The 15,410-nt window shown below is 53.2% G+C and overlaps 1 protein-coding gene across 1 annotated transcript; it reads right to left on the reverse strand.

Moving 5' to 3' along the window:
- Positions 1-12,206: 12,206 nt before the first annotated feature.
- LOC136474514 (expansin-B11-like) lies at positions 12,207-13,744 on the reverse strand. Its single transcript, XM_066472086.1, has 4 exons — positions 13,384-13,744; positions 13,128-13,240; positions 12,781-12,974; positions 12,207-12,672 (listed from the first exon to the last, which is right to left on the reverse strand). Exons 1-4 carry the CDS (start codon positions 13,622-13,624, stop codon positions 12,342-12,344), a joined length of 879 nt encoding a protein of 292 aa, XP_066328183.1. The 5' UTR covers positions 13,625-13,744; the 3' UTR covers positions 12,207-12,341.
- Between the last annotated feature and the right edge of the window lie 1,666 nt (positions 13,745-15,410).

Below are 15,410 nucleotides of genomic sequence, written 5' to 3' on the forward strand. Positions count from 1 at the left end.
CTTGCCTCCACCGAGAGCAGAATAGAATGGAAGCTCGCCGCACGGCGGGTGCTCACCGTCACTACGGAAGACGCCGCCATCAACCCCAGCTATCACCCATGGTCTGAGGTCCCAATCACCTTCAGTGGGGCTGACCAGTGGGCGGACATCCCCTACATAGGGCATTTCCCCCTCGTCCTCGACGCAACCGTCCAAAAAGTGCTCTTCGACGATGGGAGCGCTCTGAATCTCCTCTTCGTCGGAGCCCTAAAGGAGTTCGGCCTCGAGATAGCATATCTCACACCCTCAGAATCCTCCTTCTGGGGTGTGGTACCTGGCAGGGCGTCCAAACTGATTAGAGAGATCACCCTACCAGTACAGTTCGGCATGGCAAGCAACTACCGCGTCAAGAACATCAACTTCTATGTCACCGACTTCAACACCACCTACCATGCAATACTTGGTCGGATAGCTCTAGCCAAGTTCATGGCTGTACCGCACTATGCCTATCTGGTGCTGAAGATGCCTTTGCCTATAGGAGTCTTGGCCTTGCGGGCCAACCTCTCCATCGCCTATGCTTGTGAGATAGAGAGTCTCGCTCTCGCCGAAGCCACCGACCTCTCTATCCAGATGGCTAGTGTGGTCACCGAAGCCAAGACAGTGCTCACCGATGACATGGAAATCCTAGAGTTGGAGCCTCCTCGCGCCTCCACCAAATTCAAGGAAATAAAGGAGGTCGGCCTCGGCCTCGACGACCCCTCCAAGACCGTGAAGATTGGGTCTCACCTCGACCCCAAATAGGAAAGCGCACTCGTCTCCTTCCTATGTGCCAACACCAACGTGTTTGCTTGGAAACCTGCAGACATCCTAAGGGTACCACAGGAGAAGATCGAGCACTCCTTGAATGTCTCGTTGACCGCCAAACTGATCAAGCAGAAACTCCACCGATTCACGCTAGACAAGAAGGAGGCAATTAGGGTAGAAATAAAATGGCTCTTAGCTGTCGGATTCATAAAAGAAGTGTATCATCCTAAGTGGTTAGCAAACCTTGTTCTCATTCGAAAAAAGAATAAAGAATGGAGAATGTGCGTTGATTACACTGATCTTAACAAACACTACGAATGGAGAATGTGCGTTGATTACACTGATCTTAACAAACACTACCCTAAAGACCTCTTCGGTCTGCCTCGGTTAGATGAGGTTGTAGACTCCACCGTCGGTTGTGAACTTCTCTCCTTCCTCGATTGTTACTCTGGCTATCACCAGATCTCCCTCAAGGAAGAAGACCAGATCAAGATGTCGTTCATCACACCCTTCGGTGTGTACTGCTACACCACCATGTCCTTCGGACTCAAGAACACTAGCGCAACTTATCAAAGAGCTATCCAGATGTGCCTCGATCAATAGATCAGCTGCAACATCGAAGCTTACATTGACGATGTGGTCATCAAGTCCAAGACCGCCGATGATCTTATCGCCGACCTCGAAGAAACGTTCGCCAACCTTAAAAGGTACCGATGGAAGCTGAACCCTTCAAAGTGCATCTTTGGAGTTCCATCTGGTATACTCCTAGGCTACATTGTCAGCGCACGAGGCATTGAGCCCAACCCTAACAAAGTTTCCGCCATCACCAACATGAAACGACCAACATGCGTCAAGGATATATAGAAGCTTACATACTACATGGTTGCTTTAAGCCGCTTCATATCGTGGCTCGGTGAAAAAGGGCTACCATTCTTTAAACTCCTCAAGGCCACCGAGCGCTTTTCCTGGTCGGAAGAGGCAGACAGCCTTCGAGCAGCTCAAGTTGTTTCTAACAAAGCCTCCGATCATGACGGCACCACGGCCAGATGAAACTCTCTTAATCTACATCGCCGCTACTTCTTGTGTCGTTAGCACAGCCATTGTGGTCGAACACGAGGAGGCCAGGCACACCTATATGTTGCAATGTCTAGTATATTTCATCAGCAAGGTTCTTAATGAACCCAAGACTCGTTATCCTTAGGTCTAGAAGCTGCTATACGCTGTTCTGATTACGTCGCGCAAGCTCCACCACTACTTCGAGTATTACAAGATTATCGTGGTCATCGAGTTCCCTCTAGGGGACATCCTCCACAACAAAGAGGCCAACGTCCGTATCATCAAGTGGGCTATCGAGCTCGGTACTTACTCCATTGAATTCAGAAGTAGGCCTACCATCAAGTCTCAGGCGCTTGCTGATTTCGTCACTGAGTGGACTAAGATCCCAGAGCACATCGCCACCACCTGCCCTGAGCACTAGGTGATGTACTTCGACGACACCCTTAGCATCAACGGTGCTGGTGCGGGCATTCTGTTCATTACGCCAACCAAGGATAAGCTCCGATACGTTCTCCGGATATACTTTTTGGCCTCCAACAACGCCTCCGAATATGAAGCATGTCTCCATGGACTCCATAGCCATTGAGCTCAGCGTCAAATGCCTCATGGTATACGAGGACTCTGTGCTGGTCATCAACTAGCTCAATAAAGACAGGTCCTGCTCCATCGCCGTCTGTCTTGCCGAACAGGTCTATGTCGCCAGCCAGCTTTTTCACCGCGTCTTCCACTTCATCCTCTAGCTACTGGGCCTCCGCCTCGCCCATCCCTTTGGCAAATCTGGCCCCTATTGCCTGAAGGTCAATAGATTGATAGTGGGACCAAACCATTGCAAGGACATGTGTAATGGCGGTAACAACGGCGTCGCAGTTGAAGCTCTCCCACGCCACCCTACACCTCTGGATGATAGTGTCTGAGTGCGGCGGCCTACCGTCGGGTTGAGGAGCCGCCTCCAGGTCGATGCAGCCTAGCACTGGTTTAACTCCGGTGACTATGTCTTTAAACTTCTCCTGTTGGGTCCAGGCCTCTTGCACTAGCACATCAAACTGTGCCTTGACCCTCCGACGGTAGTCTGCAAGCATTACAAGATTCCATCAAGCAAAGAAACTGTCGGTGTTTCGGACCGGGGGGTCCTCAACCAACCAGTAAATGTGAACTACATGCCCCTAATCCCGGATGGTGATGCAAAGAGACACAAGGTTTATACTGGTTCAGGCAATCGATGCCCTACGTCCAGTCTGAGAGATCGATCTTGTATTCCTTGCACCGAAGTGCTTGTAGTAGGGGGTTACAAGCTAGGTGAGAGAGGGAGCTAGTCCCAGGTCTCGGCGGGGAGTGATGTGGGCTGCTTGAGACGTTGCTCTCAGGCGGCAGGAGAGTGTGCATGTTACAGGGTGATGTTTTTGTGGGTGCCTGTGCGCGGGAGGGTGCTTGCGCATCGGAGTCCGCCCCCAGAAATGGCCCTGGCTACCCCCTTTTATAGCTGTAAGGAGGGAGCCAGGAATACATGAGAGAGCTACACGTGGAGCCTTAGCGAGGAAGGAAGATCTAGTACTGTGGCCTATTCCTATAGCAGCACAGTGTCAGGAATGGCAATTGGTACTTGATCACTGGTGCGTCATGCCGGCCATGCCCGAGGCTGTTGAAGTCGTAGGGGTCCTCGTTGACGTCTAGTCAGCATGGCCACCGCTGTAGGTGACATGCCGTGCCTTGTGAATTTTTGACTTGGTGGCGCGTCGAGGCCTGGCAGGTGTTTGTGGCTGACTGCGCAGAGGCCTGGGAGGTGACCTGAGTATGATGCGAGGGCCTCAGTGGTCAGCGTCATACCTGGTTTAGGTGAAAAAGTGTAGGGCATGTGGCCGTAGGGCATGGTAACCCCTGCTGCGTCAGTAAGGGATGGTAAAAAGGAGATTTGACCATTGTCCCATCGCTCCTGTTGCTGTACCCTGCAGGTCGTGGCTGACGTAGTGGGTGCATTCAGGCGCATTAAATGGATAGGATAGCCTGCCAGAGGGACGGACTCGGCGAGAGGGCCTCGGCGAGACAGCCTTGGCGGGGCGAATCGGAGAATCAGCCTCGGCAAGAGGGCCTCGGCGAGGGGCCTCGACGGGATGAATCAGAGAATCGGCCTCGGCGAGAGGGCCTCGGCGCCGAATCGGAGAATCGGCCTCGGCGAGAGGGCCTCGGCGAGAGGGCCTCAGCGGCGAATCGGAGAATCGGCCTCGGCGAGAGGGCCTCGGCGAGGGGCCTTGGCGGGGTGAATCGGAGAATCGGTCTCGGCGAGAGGGCCTTGGCGAGAGGGCCTCGGCGAGGGGCCTCGGCGGGGCGAATCGGAGAATCGGCCTCGGCGAGAGGGCCTCGGTGATAGGGCCTCGGCGGTGAATCGAAGAATCGGCCTCGGCGAGAGGGCCTCGGCGAGGGGCCTCGGCGGGGCGAATCGGGGAATCGGCCTCGGCGAGAGGGCCTCGGCGAGAGAGCCTCGGCGGGGCGAATCGGAGAATCGGCCTCGGCGAGAATCGGCCTCGGCGAGAAGGCCTCGGCGAGAGGGCCTCGGCGGGGCGAATCGGCGAATCAGCCTCGGCGAGAGGGCCTCGGCGAGAGGGCCTCGGCAGGGCGAATCGGAGAATCGGCCGAGGCCCCGTGGTTGTCCTTTGGCTTTGATATTTGTAAGGTCTAAGCAATCTTTTCGGTTCTTGCTTAGGGTACCCCTTTTTATGGTATCTGACAGAAACTACTTCAATAGTAACTCTAACCAGGAAGTACTCACCTTTCAACTCCCTGGCAAGTTTATCTACTCGCTTGGACTCCTTCGCCTTCTCCTCTCGGAGTTGCTCGATGGCTTGGCGTAGCTGGCCGAGCTCTGCATCTTGCCGATACGACATACCTTTCTTCTGCTCGGAGACTTTCCACAGCTGCTCCAACAGCTCGGAAGCACCCATTAGTTGCTCGAAGACAGTGGCTAGCTGCTCGGACTTGCTCCACAGCTGCTCGGATGCGGTCGCCAGCTGCTTGGATAGGATGCCCTTCTAGTATTCTAGGTCCCGCGCGTTGGACTCTATAAGGTCTCGCTCGCGCTAGGACCTCTGGATGTTTCTCTCCATGAGGTTCATCGCCTCCTTGAGTTTTTCATTCTCCTCGGCGAGGGGCTCCATCTTCTTTAACAGCTAGTGCTGCTGTTCGACAGTCCGAGTAATCCCCTGCAAATGCACAATGATAATGACGAACTCCAATCTCTAACATCAAAGACAAGCCCTCCAGAAGAAGTACTGACCTTGATTTGTTTCATCATGCCGGCAAGGGCGGACTTCAGTCTCCTCATCTCCCTGGTGGTGTCCTCCTCCTCGACAACCACCACCTCATCGCGGTGCTTGCGGAGGATTCGGACAGATTGGGGTTGAGGTTTAGCATGCTCGATCTCTTCCACCTCATCCTCCTCTGCCGCAGTTGGATGCACCACCTAGGGGCTCGGTCGCCGGATAGTGTGTCCAACCACGCCCTCCGATGCCTCAGGAAGCGACGCCTGCTCCTTCAGCACCGTAGGCCCCTCCGTTCCAAACACCAGCGCAGCATCGGTGGCTCCAGCCTCTGCTCCCAAAGATCCGATGGTTTCCGCCGTTGCCCTAGGCACCGTCGTCGACTCGTCCGCTGTTGGCGCCAACTGTTCGCCGCCACCAAGTTTACCAGTAGCGATAGCTGACTCCTTTGTAGACTGCCGAGCACCTAGGGACTCCAGAATGGGGTCTACCACCACCACCTCCGCTCCAGGACCAGCCTTCGGTTGCTCGATAGTCTAGACATGTGGGGTTGGATCCTCCGCACGTTTTGCACTGCATCAGTTCAGCTCGTCAGTCGCCAAAAAAGCTAAGGAACGACGGCAAAGTTACTCCAAGATAAGGATACTTACGGTTTGGTTTGCCGGTACAATTTCTTGAACCGACGGTGCCTGTCCAAACCTCTAGCCGTAGCCTTGGGGTCGATGCCTGCGTCCTAGGGTGGAGGTCCTACCTCCTCCACCGTCGGCCTCTGCTCTACCCGCCGCTCTGGGACTTCCTCCGCCTACTGCTTGGGGACTCCATCGCTTGCTGTTTGGGGGCTCCCGTCGCCTGCTGCGCGGGGACTCCTCTCGCCCGCTGCTCGGGGACTTCTTCGTCTCTCTTCGCTTGTTCCTCCACGAGCGTGCTGCGCGGAGGTGCTTCAATGCTCGGTGGAGGAGCCACCAAAATTTCATCGTCATCCGACCACTCGAACATCGTGGTCCTTCGTGTTCGAGTGGTCTGGTCGCCACCAAGCGAGATGTCGCCCGGTTTGAGGGAAGCGGTGGCCACCGTCTTCCTCTTCTTTCGGGCCGGCTCGTCTACCGCTGCCCTCTTCTCCCAGATTTTCTCCGACACCGGGGATGGACTCTCCGATGAGACGCTGACGGTTTCCTCCTCAAGCTACGGTGGTGGCCGGGAATCTACTCTCTTCGGCCAATCGCTCCTCGAGATGCCCAAGAAGTACACCGCTCTTCCCTACAAATGGATCTTCACATAAGTGAATCAGTCCACTGCTCGGCAGTGACAACAGATAACAAGCATCAAGAATACACAGCTGAGATATTTAGCTGAGGAGGCAGATTCTTGTAGTTTAAGGGTTTTGTATACCCTAACATGCTGAAGGAGGCAAACGGGGCAAATAGCTCTGCAGCCCACTCTTCCACATCTCTCGACAGCATCTCCGGCCTCTCCCGGGTACCGTCGGTCTCTCCCTTGAACTCGAAGGCTGGGTGTGCCCTCTCCTTACGGGGTTGAACGCGGTGCACTATAAAGCTTGCCGTCACCAATCCACCATTGGTCTTCACGCCTATTATTAAGCCAAGGAGCTCCCTCACTTGCTCCATATCAGCACTGCTTGGCAACTCCGACCAGCTCTTCTGGCTCTCCGGGATGTGGTCGGCGTCACAGCAGACGGCTGGGTGGTTCTGCTTCATGTAGAACCACCTGGCGTTCCACCCCTTCAGCGACGTGTTCAGCGGCACAGTAAGGTACTCGCTCGCCATTCCATGCGCAGCTAAAGGTACACTCTGCCGACCACCTTGGAACCACCACCGCCTCTCTTCTTCAGTTAGAATAGGTGACGGAAGAGGTTGAAGTGGGGAAGGATTTTGAGATATGCCTCATAGAAATGGATGAAGATTGAGATGTGCAAAATGATATTTGGGTAGAGATTGCACAGACTAACCACCCAGAGCTCCAACAGATCCCTTAGGAATGGGTGAACATGAAATCCCAACCCGCACCAGAAATAATCCTCAAATACCCCCACTTCATCGGTATGAGGCATGGGGAAGGGCTCATCGAGGGCCGGCCACCATCCGGCGGTGACGCGGTCAGGCAGTATGCCCGCTTCCACCAATCTATTGAGCTCCGCCTCTTCCGTTCACGACGGCACCCACTCTTCGTCACTTATATAGTGCCGGCCGTGCAAACATGCTTTGCATATGAAAATCAGAACGCGATTCATGCTGCTTTTTTTTTGACTTACTAGCGCCCAGACAGTGCCCGTGCAGCAAGCGAGCAAGTGCCCCAAGCAACATCGGACTTGCCAACGAGCGCCCCAGTAGCGGGCCCATGCCACCCTGGACGTCGTCCTGCTCGTGCCCCCTCCCACTTCACACGCGCATCCCATTTACAACACCCCTGATCTACTTTTGAAAGTTTAGATGCAACACTTGCAACATACAAAAGAAGACAGATGAAACACTTATAAAAACACCTGAAAAACACTTTAAAAACCATTGTAAAAAAATACGCAACATCCAGATAAAACACATACAATATATGAGTGAAACATATACAACATCAAGATAAACATACTTGCAACATACGTCTGAAAAACAGATAAAACATTGAGAACAGACGCTTGCAACATACGTGTACAACCATTGCAACATCCCGATCTACTTTTGCAACATATGTATGAAACACTTGAAACATGCATATAAAACAACTGAAACATTTGAAACATAGGCTTGCAACATGTCCGGAAACACCCTGAAACACAGCATCGCCGGCGGCCATGGCCAACCTGGTGGGGAACTGCGGTGTGGCTCAGGCCTCTCCTTTCTGCCGACGACGCGAGGTGGATGGGGCCACAGGCGTAGGTGCAGGCACAAGCCTCCCCTGCCTCCCCTTCCGCGACGGGCGAGATGGATGGCGGCGCGGCAGTGGATGGTGGCGCTCCCGATCTCGTGCTGGCACGAGCTGTCGCCGCTCCGACGGAGAAGGCCGTGGCGGGTCTTGCGTGAGATGTCGCTGCTCCGGTGGAGAAGGCGGCCGGCGAGATGGAGAAGGCTGCGGCTGCCAGAGGCGCGGTGGAGAGGGAGGATGGCGGGTGGCCAGGAGGCATGATGGAAAGAGAGGAAGACGGGCGGCCGCGCTCGGGCATGGTGAAGATACTGGCCGTCGGGGCCCCGGCCGCCAGGGAGAACGCCGAGGCGGCGCGGTGAAGCGCGGTCGCAGCATAGCGCGTCCGCTCGAGCTGCGGTGATTTTTTTTCTCGAGAATGGAGACAATATGTTAGGGAGGCTACATCTATTGGACCGTTTGGGCTGGTGTTGCGACCTGCCAACGAGAGGGTCCGTACGATTGGACGTCCTCCCGTAGCATTTCCGTTTTTTTTATCTGCGTTTCCCAAATTTTGTTTTCAGTTACCGCTCCAATACTAGACCTTCTGAGTTCTGACTGAAGGAGCGGTGGTATGAAAGAGAACGTGCTCCTGAAGCACGACGCTCCACACCACACCTGCACGGCGACGACTGACGCTGATCGAAGGACGCTACCTAGTCGCCGTCGGCGTCGGGTTCCCGATCCACCATGTGCTAATCATTCCAGGAAACCTATGGACGGAGCCACTGACGAGCGGCAACACGTTCTGTTTTGTCGCTCTGTTTCGGGCGGAGACCTGTAAAAAGCCAAGTCGTTCGGTTGGTGTGTAAACGTCACTGACCGAGGCGAGCAGCTGCGGCTGCGCGGCCACCAACCGATGGAGCCGTGGCCCGTGGATGTAGCTGCGGCCGGTGTCGCGTGAGCATGCATGGCGGCTCGGCGCGCTCGCCGTCCGTTGTCTCGCCGCGCATGTGAGGGCAGATCCCGGCGGATGCGAGGCCGAAAGCGACCCGCACATGCACGCGCGCGCCACTCCCAGGCCCCTGTTCGCTATTCCAGCGGTCAGAACTTGCTAAACATGTCACTTGGCGCCATCTAGTCTATCCATCTACCTGCCCAATAGAGCAGTACCACATCGATCGTGAGCTTTCACACCGACGGCCGGCTGAACATCGAATATTTTTGCCCGTAACCGCGGCCGCGAGGGCTGTTATAAATAAATAAATTCCCCAATGCAACGTGTTGTGAACCGCGGCAGCATGTCGGAGCGATTTGCGTCGCCTAATCTGCGTAGCCAGACACTGACAAAGATCGGCAGCAGTTGTGTCACTCAGTCACTAGCAGATCCCAGACAGCAGCAGAGGTTCTTCCGAGCAGCCTCACATGCCGGAGTGATTTCTTCTAGTCTAGGAGTGCGTAACGTACGAAATATCCTGCACTCTCTCTCTTGTGGAGCCGCGCCGCGCTTAGACTGGGCTCTGGGAGTGTCGGCGTCGGCGTGTCCGCACGCGCACGTCTTCGATGGCGCGCGCGCGCACGTCGTCGATGGCGCGCGCGCGCATGGCCATACCAATTAAATTTACCGGCGGATACCGCGCGGATCCCGGTCGATCACGCCTTCCTATCCAGTATCCCCGTGGGCCAACGCCGGCGGTTGGAGCTGTGTGGTACGCGTCGGCGACGCCGAGCGAGCGAGGCGGCCCCGCCCCGCCCCGCGGCCGCGGCCGCGACGGGAGGAGCAGGGGGACCACCCATAACTGTAACAACAGTCGAAGCTACCCGACTTTTCAATCGGATCGAATCCTTTCCGGCTTTGTCTTCTGGCTCCGCGTCCCCTTCCCCTGCCATTGCGGTGCCCCCATGTGAGGCGAGTAAACTAGCGGACAAGTGGCGGGAGGAGCAGGAGCGAATAGGCTCCTGGTCGTGTTCGTCAATACGGCATTTGCGCAGCACATGGCGGATGGAGATCGTGACAGTGACTAGGCAGCGCCCAGGGACATGCGAGCGCAGAGTGCCAAGCTTCAGGAACAAACAACGGGTCGTATTCGTCTCACCGACTGACCGTGCGTTTAGTGCGGTTGAAGAACTGCACATGCACCGTACTGGCACGGCTTAATTTTGCAGAGGCAATCTATTCTGTATCAAGGCAAGGAAATGCTAACTTTAAAATTTGGGAAATCATTCTTTTTTTTTCTTCTTTTCCCTCCTCTGTCCAGAACTGTGGCTCTTTGGGTCTGTGTACCGTGGAAACCAGAATTCAGAGGAATAAAAATGTCAGAAAACCCGTATGAATTCAGGAATGGAACATAAACCCGTACGAATTAAGGAATGGAACATATCTGCAGAGCAGAAATTTGAAAACTCAGCTACTCGTGTGGTGTGGGTTCTATTTTCAAAATCTCATTCAAAAAAATGCCGTAATAATGTGTTGTCCCGCACGTGGATAAGCCTCGGTTTATCAGCTCCACCACGCCTTGTGGTACACTGATTAAGCAGAGCTTCATCCGTCAGTATCCAGTTCATAAAGGGCTAAAGGCGAACAACGTATTATGTATCTCTAGCATAGTACGTACTATCTTTAGAAAACTATTCCTACAATAATGGAGTAGAATACGCCCTTGTAATATCAGGCGCCTGCGCTTTTGTCTGCTTTATTAATCTTTGATAAACACATGTGCCATCGTCCGATCGTCGGCAGGAGGCTGCATGACGGGAGAGGGAAAATTTATCAGTCTAGTGAAAAGTGAATATTGCAACTAAGAATGGATTCTGAGAATGGTTTATAGATTATATATAGATTGCGGTGCCATTTTGTGAAACATGTCCATCAGAGGCTCGGCCCAAGGTGCCTTCCCGCAATCGCCGCCGCATCTCCACCCCAGACGCGGATGGCTGGCGCGAGGTCCTTCCGCGAGGGCAGACAAAGCGGCCTTGATGGGACAACACCTGGGCGGTCTGCAGAATGTCGACCTCCGAAACGCATCCCGACAGATTCTCCACGGCAAGTGCTTCAATTGCCTCTCCACGGCGTATCGGGTAGCAACCTGTAGGCTGCCCCAGCGTTGTCTTTGCTGCAAGGGTCTAAGACACATTGCGCGCGACTGGAAGCAGCCGCGGTTCGCGGGCTCGAGATGCTCGAGCGCTGCAGGCGCCGCGGGTGGCCGGCCACAATGACCTGTCGATCTTGCCAGTGATGGCCGCCGACAGTGATGACGGAGGCGCCGCGGTCGATCGACAGAGGCCGCCCCGAAAACGCCGGGTGACACCGCTGCCGCTGTTGGAGCCTGGCCCAGATGCAGACGCAGGCGACGAAGACGCCACGGTTGGTCAGCAGGGGACGCGCCGGCAGCGCCGGGCGACAACTCTGACGCTGCTGGAGCATCGGCCGGGCACGGTGAGCGATCCAGTGAGACGGGCCTTGTCGAGCTCGACCCGCTGACGCTGACGCCCCGATGTTGGCGGAGCTCGCGGCCTCACTAGCTAGCAGTCGGCTCGTCACGTACCCTCCTCATGGGCACCCAACTCAAGTGGTCACCCAGCTGGAGGACGAGGCCCCGACAGTGATCACCTGTGGGGCGCAGTAGACGCCGTCCCAGCACGCACCACCACCAGCGACCACACCCGTTCGACGCTCGACAGATGCGCGTTGTTTGTAAGTTTAAACTCTTCTTCTTAATACAATTATATGTAAATCTTTTGTGTATTCGAAAAAAAAAGTTAGCAAGTTCAGGGGAAAACAGTGTAGATACTAGTAGATAGCTACACAACCATGCAAGCACTGCACCCTGAGTGATTCTTTCCTTGAGGTGTCAGATTACAGAGGGAAAAACAATGATACGTCTATTGCACCTGCCACCTGGTGCGTCAGATTACCAGAGGATCGAAGTACATGACCGCCTATACATTTATTGTTTCCCCAAAAGCAGAGAGAGTATGCAGTTCTTTACGCAGCTAGTGCTGGTTTCAGTTGTCATTGGAGTGCACTCATGGTAAAACAAGCAAGCAGGAATTAATTCTCTGAAAGGATTGCGTGGTACAAAAAACACACACACAGCTTGATACAACACCCAGCTAGCAACCTTAGTCGCAGCTCAAGCTCCTCTCCTCAGCCAGCACACGAAAAAGAAACAACGAGAAAAAAAAATACAGAGAAATCGACACGACGACTACACACATCACTAGGTGACTGCAGAGACCGTGGAGGGAGTGAAGAACAGGCTGCTTCTTCTCCTCCTCTTCTGACACCGCCTCTCGCAAACACCCGGACAGACATTTCTCAGAAAGCACTTCTTGGCCACGCATATAATCCGGCCAAGCGCAGTGGGGGTGGAAGATTGAAGAACCGCCGCCGCGGTTCAGTTAGGAGTAGTTGACCAAGGAGCGGTACGTGGCGCCGGGGTTCCAGCCGGCGGGGATGACGTTGTTGGCGACGAGCACCTTGCCGGAGTCGGAGGTGAGCCGGAGCGAGAAGGGCGCCTTGAGCGCCTTGCCGGTGTTGGAGTTGTAGCGCCACAGCGCGCCCCAGTTCTGCACCATCGGGGTCCAGGTGCCGCACCCGGCCTCCATCAGGTCGACGGCGCTGAGGTCGCCGTCGCCGTCCTCGAACTCGACCAGCACCTCGAAGTAGAACGGGTTGGAGCCCTGGTCCACCCGGAAGGCGATGTTCACGCTGCTGTACTTGCACGGCACCCTGCGACGGACGACAGGGTTTTTACCACCGAGATTAAGACACACCTTTTGAGTTTTGACTGAACAAAGCTCTGAACTTTTCAGTAACTAACCACTAGCGCATATATACCTCTTGTACTGGATCTTAAGGATGCCGGCGGCGCGAAGCCTGTCGGCCATGCCAGGCTTCGCCATGGCGCCCATGGAAGTGCCGCTCATGTCGAAGTGAGCCGCCTCCGCGAGGCAGACACCGCCGGGGCACTCGTCGGTGATGACCACGGTGGCCGGCTGCCCGGAGCATGCCGCGTTGCTGTCGCATTTAACCTGCGGCGTTACGCGCGGCACATGCACACATTCAGTTAGACCCAGCGCCGACCACTCTACAGTCTACACCATTAATGGAGGCACACTTTGCTAGCTAGTCCGTGCGGTGTGTGACCACACAAACTCTGTGGCAATGCGTTGTGGCTGACTGACCTCGTAGCAGGCGCCGCAGCCCTTGCCTCCCTTGAACAAAGACGGGCTCCCGGCGGCAATCATCGACGAGAAGGGGCGCTGCCCGACGGCGGTCTGGTATCCGCACGCACCGCCTGCATGTGCGTTTTCATCCAAACACCATGTCAGTTGGAGCTCGGTCAGTGCAGCACCGGCACACCAGGATGCCGTGCAGTGCAATGTGCACGCTAACGGCCAGAGTACTAGACAGTGAGGTAGTAAAAGCGACCGCACTAACCGTCGCTGCCGTCGCCGTTTGGGGCGCCGTAGTACGTCGCGCCGGCAGACAGCCAGCCACCGGAACCGTAGGCGTCGGACACTGACGGGGTACCGGTGAAGTTGCTGCGGGGCCTGACCACCGGCTTGTGGGTCGGCTTGGGCTTGTTCGGCTTGGCAAGCTTGCGGGAGCAAGCAATGGGGCTCACTAGAAGCGCGAGCACGACCAGTGCGCCGAACAGTAAGGTGCAAGATTTCGCCATTGCTGCTGCCGCAGCTGTTTGCTAAGCTGTAAGCTGCTGCTTCTTCTAAGCTAACACTCTAGCTCGAGAGGAGCAGCTGTCAGCTGTGTGAGGCTGAGCTTAGCTCGAGTGTTCGTTTGGTGCGTTGCAGGAGTGAGCACCAGAGGGGTATTTATAGGCACTTTGGTGGGGATGCAGACGAAAGTGGAAAGAAATTTGGGGATCCTGCCTGCCGGCCGAATTGGTGGGGAGAACGTGACCAGTTGGTGTTCGCGGGAAAAAAAAAATGTCAAACGTAGCATCAATTATCCGAAGGGTCTACAGATAATGCTACAAGCTAAAATCAAACAGAAATGGACTTAGAAAAAAAAAACTGGCTACTGGACCTTTTTTTAAAGAAAAGTACAAATGGGAACACATGCTGAGAAATTTAATTTGGGCATCGTTTATGTTGTTTTTTCTTTTTAATCTTCTAATAAAAATTCGGTAAATCTCTTGCTGACCTTTAAAAAAGTTTGTTGCTCAGTTGTGTTGTTCCCTCTTGATTTCTTCTGTTTAATTGGCCGCACACATGTACTTGTAAGCGCACACAATTATTTTGTACTACTCTCCTATGGCAAAAATAATACTTGACAAAGGACTTTGTATACTTTTTACTCCCTCCATCCCAAATTGTAAGTCATTCCAAGAATCTTGGAGAGTCAAAGCTTTTCAAGTTTGACCAAAATTATAAAAAAAATTACAAAGATTTATGACATCAAATAGGTATACTATAAAAATATAATTAACAAAGAATCTATTGGTACTTAGTTAGTATCATAAATGTTATTATCTTATTATATAAACTTGGTCAAACTTGAGATGCTTTGACTCTCCAAGATTTTTGGAATGACTTACAATTTGGGATGGAGGGAGTAATATTTATCTTTAAAGGCTAATTTCTTAGAAAATGTATCAGTATGATCTTTCTATGATGTTTGTAGTTTTAATTTAATTTTTGACCAAATCTTATCCTAAACAACATTGCTTTTAGGGACGGATGGAGTATCAAACGTGACTTCGAGAATGACATTAATATCAAGTCCCAGAAAATTATGTTCCTAGTACAATTTGAGTAGCATAGAAGAAAAGCCAAGACATGCTACTGGTATTAGGAAACTGGGATAGGAGCTCTGCAAAGTTTGATATGAAGACCGGATTTTCTAGTTTAGCTATAGAAAACCTTCGGCTTTTGTGTAGGAAGTTTTAGCTATTGTTAATGTTTTCTTTAAGGTTATGTGCCACAATGACTTGTCGGTATAGCTAAGAGGGATTTAAATATGATTTATATGGCATCTAAAAATGCTCTGTCATGCTAAACATATGTTCCCCCTAAATGATTTTTTTTTCTCATAACAGTTCTCTTATACCTCAACCACTAAATTTTTAAAATGCCGCACAAACAATCTAGGTCTATGATTTTGATTGATCTGGTCTGAGGCCACTGCACTCTGTACACAGTATAAGCCCATGTTTAGTTCCAACCCAAAATCCCCAAAAGTGCTACAGTAGCCATCACATCGAATGTTTGCGGCCCGTGCATGGAGCATTAAATGTAGACGAAAAAAAACTAATTGCACAGTTTGGTGGGAAATTGCGAGACGAACGTTTTGAGCCTAATTAGTCCATGTTTGAACACTAATTGCCAAATAAAAACGAAAGTGCTACAGTAGCCCAAAATTCCAACTTCCTGGAACTAAACACGCGGTAAATCATGGCAAAACACAAATAGGAAGAACACCCAATTACTGTAGATTCAAGGTGGAGG

Source organism: Miscanthus floridulus, chromosome 8 (assembly GCF_019320115.1).
Source record: "Miscanthus floridulus cultivar M001 chromosome 8, ASM1932011v1, whole genome shotgun sequence".
NCBI lineage: Eukaryota > Viridiplantae > Streptophyta > Magnoliopsida > Poales > Poaceae > Miscanthus > Miscanthus floridulus.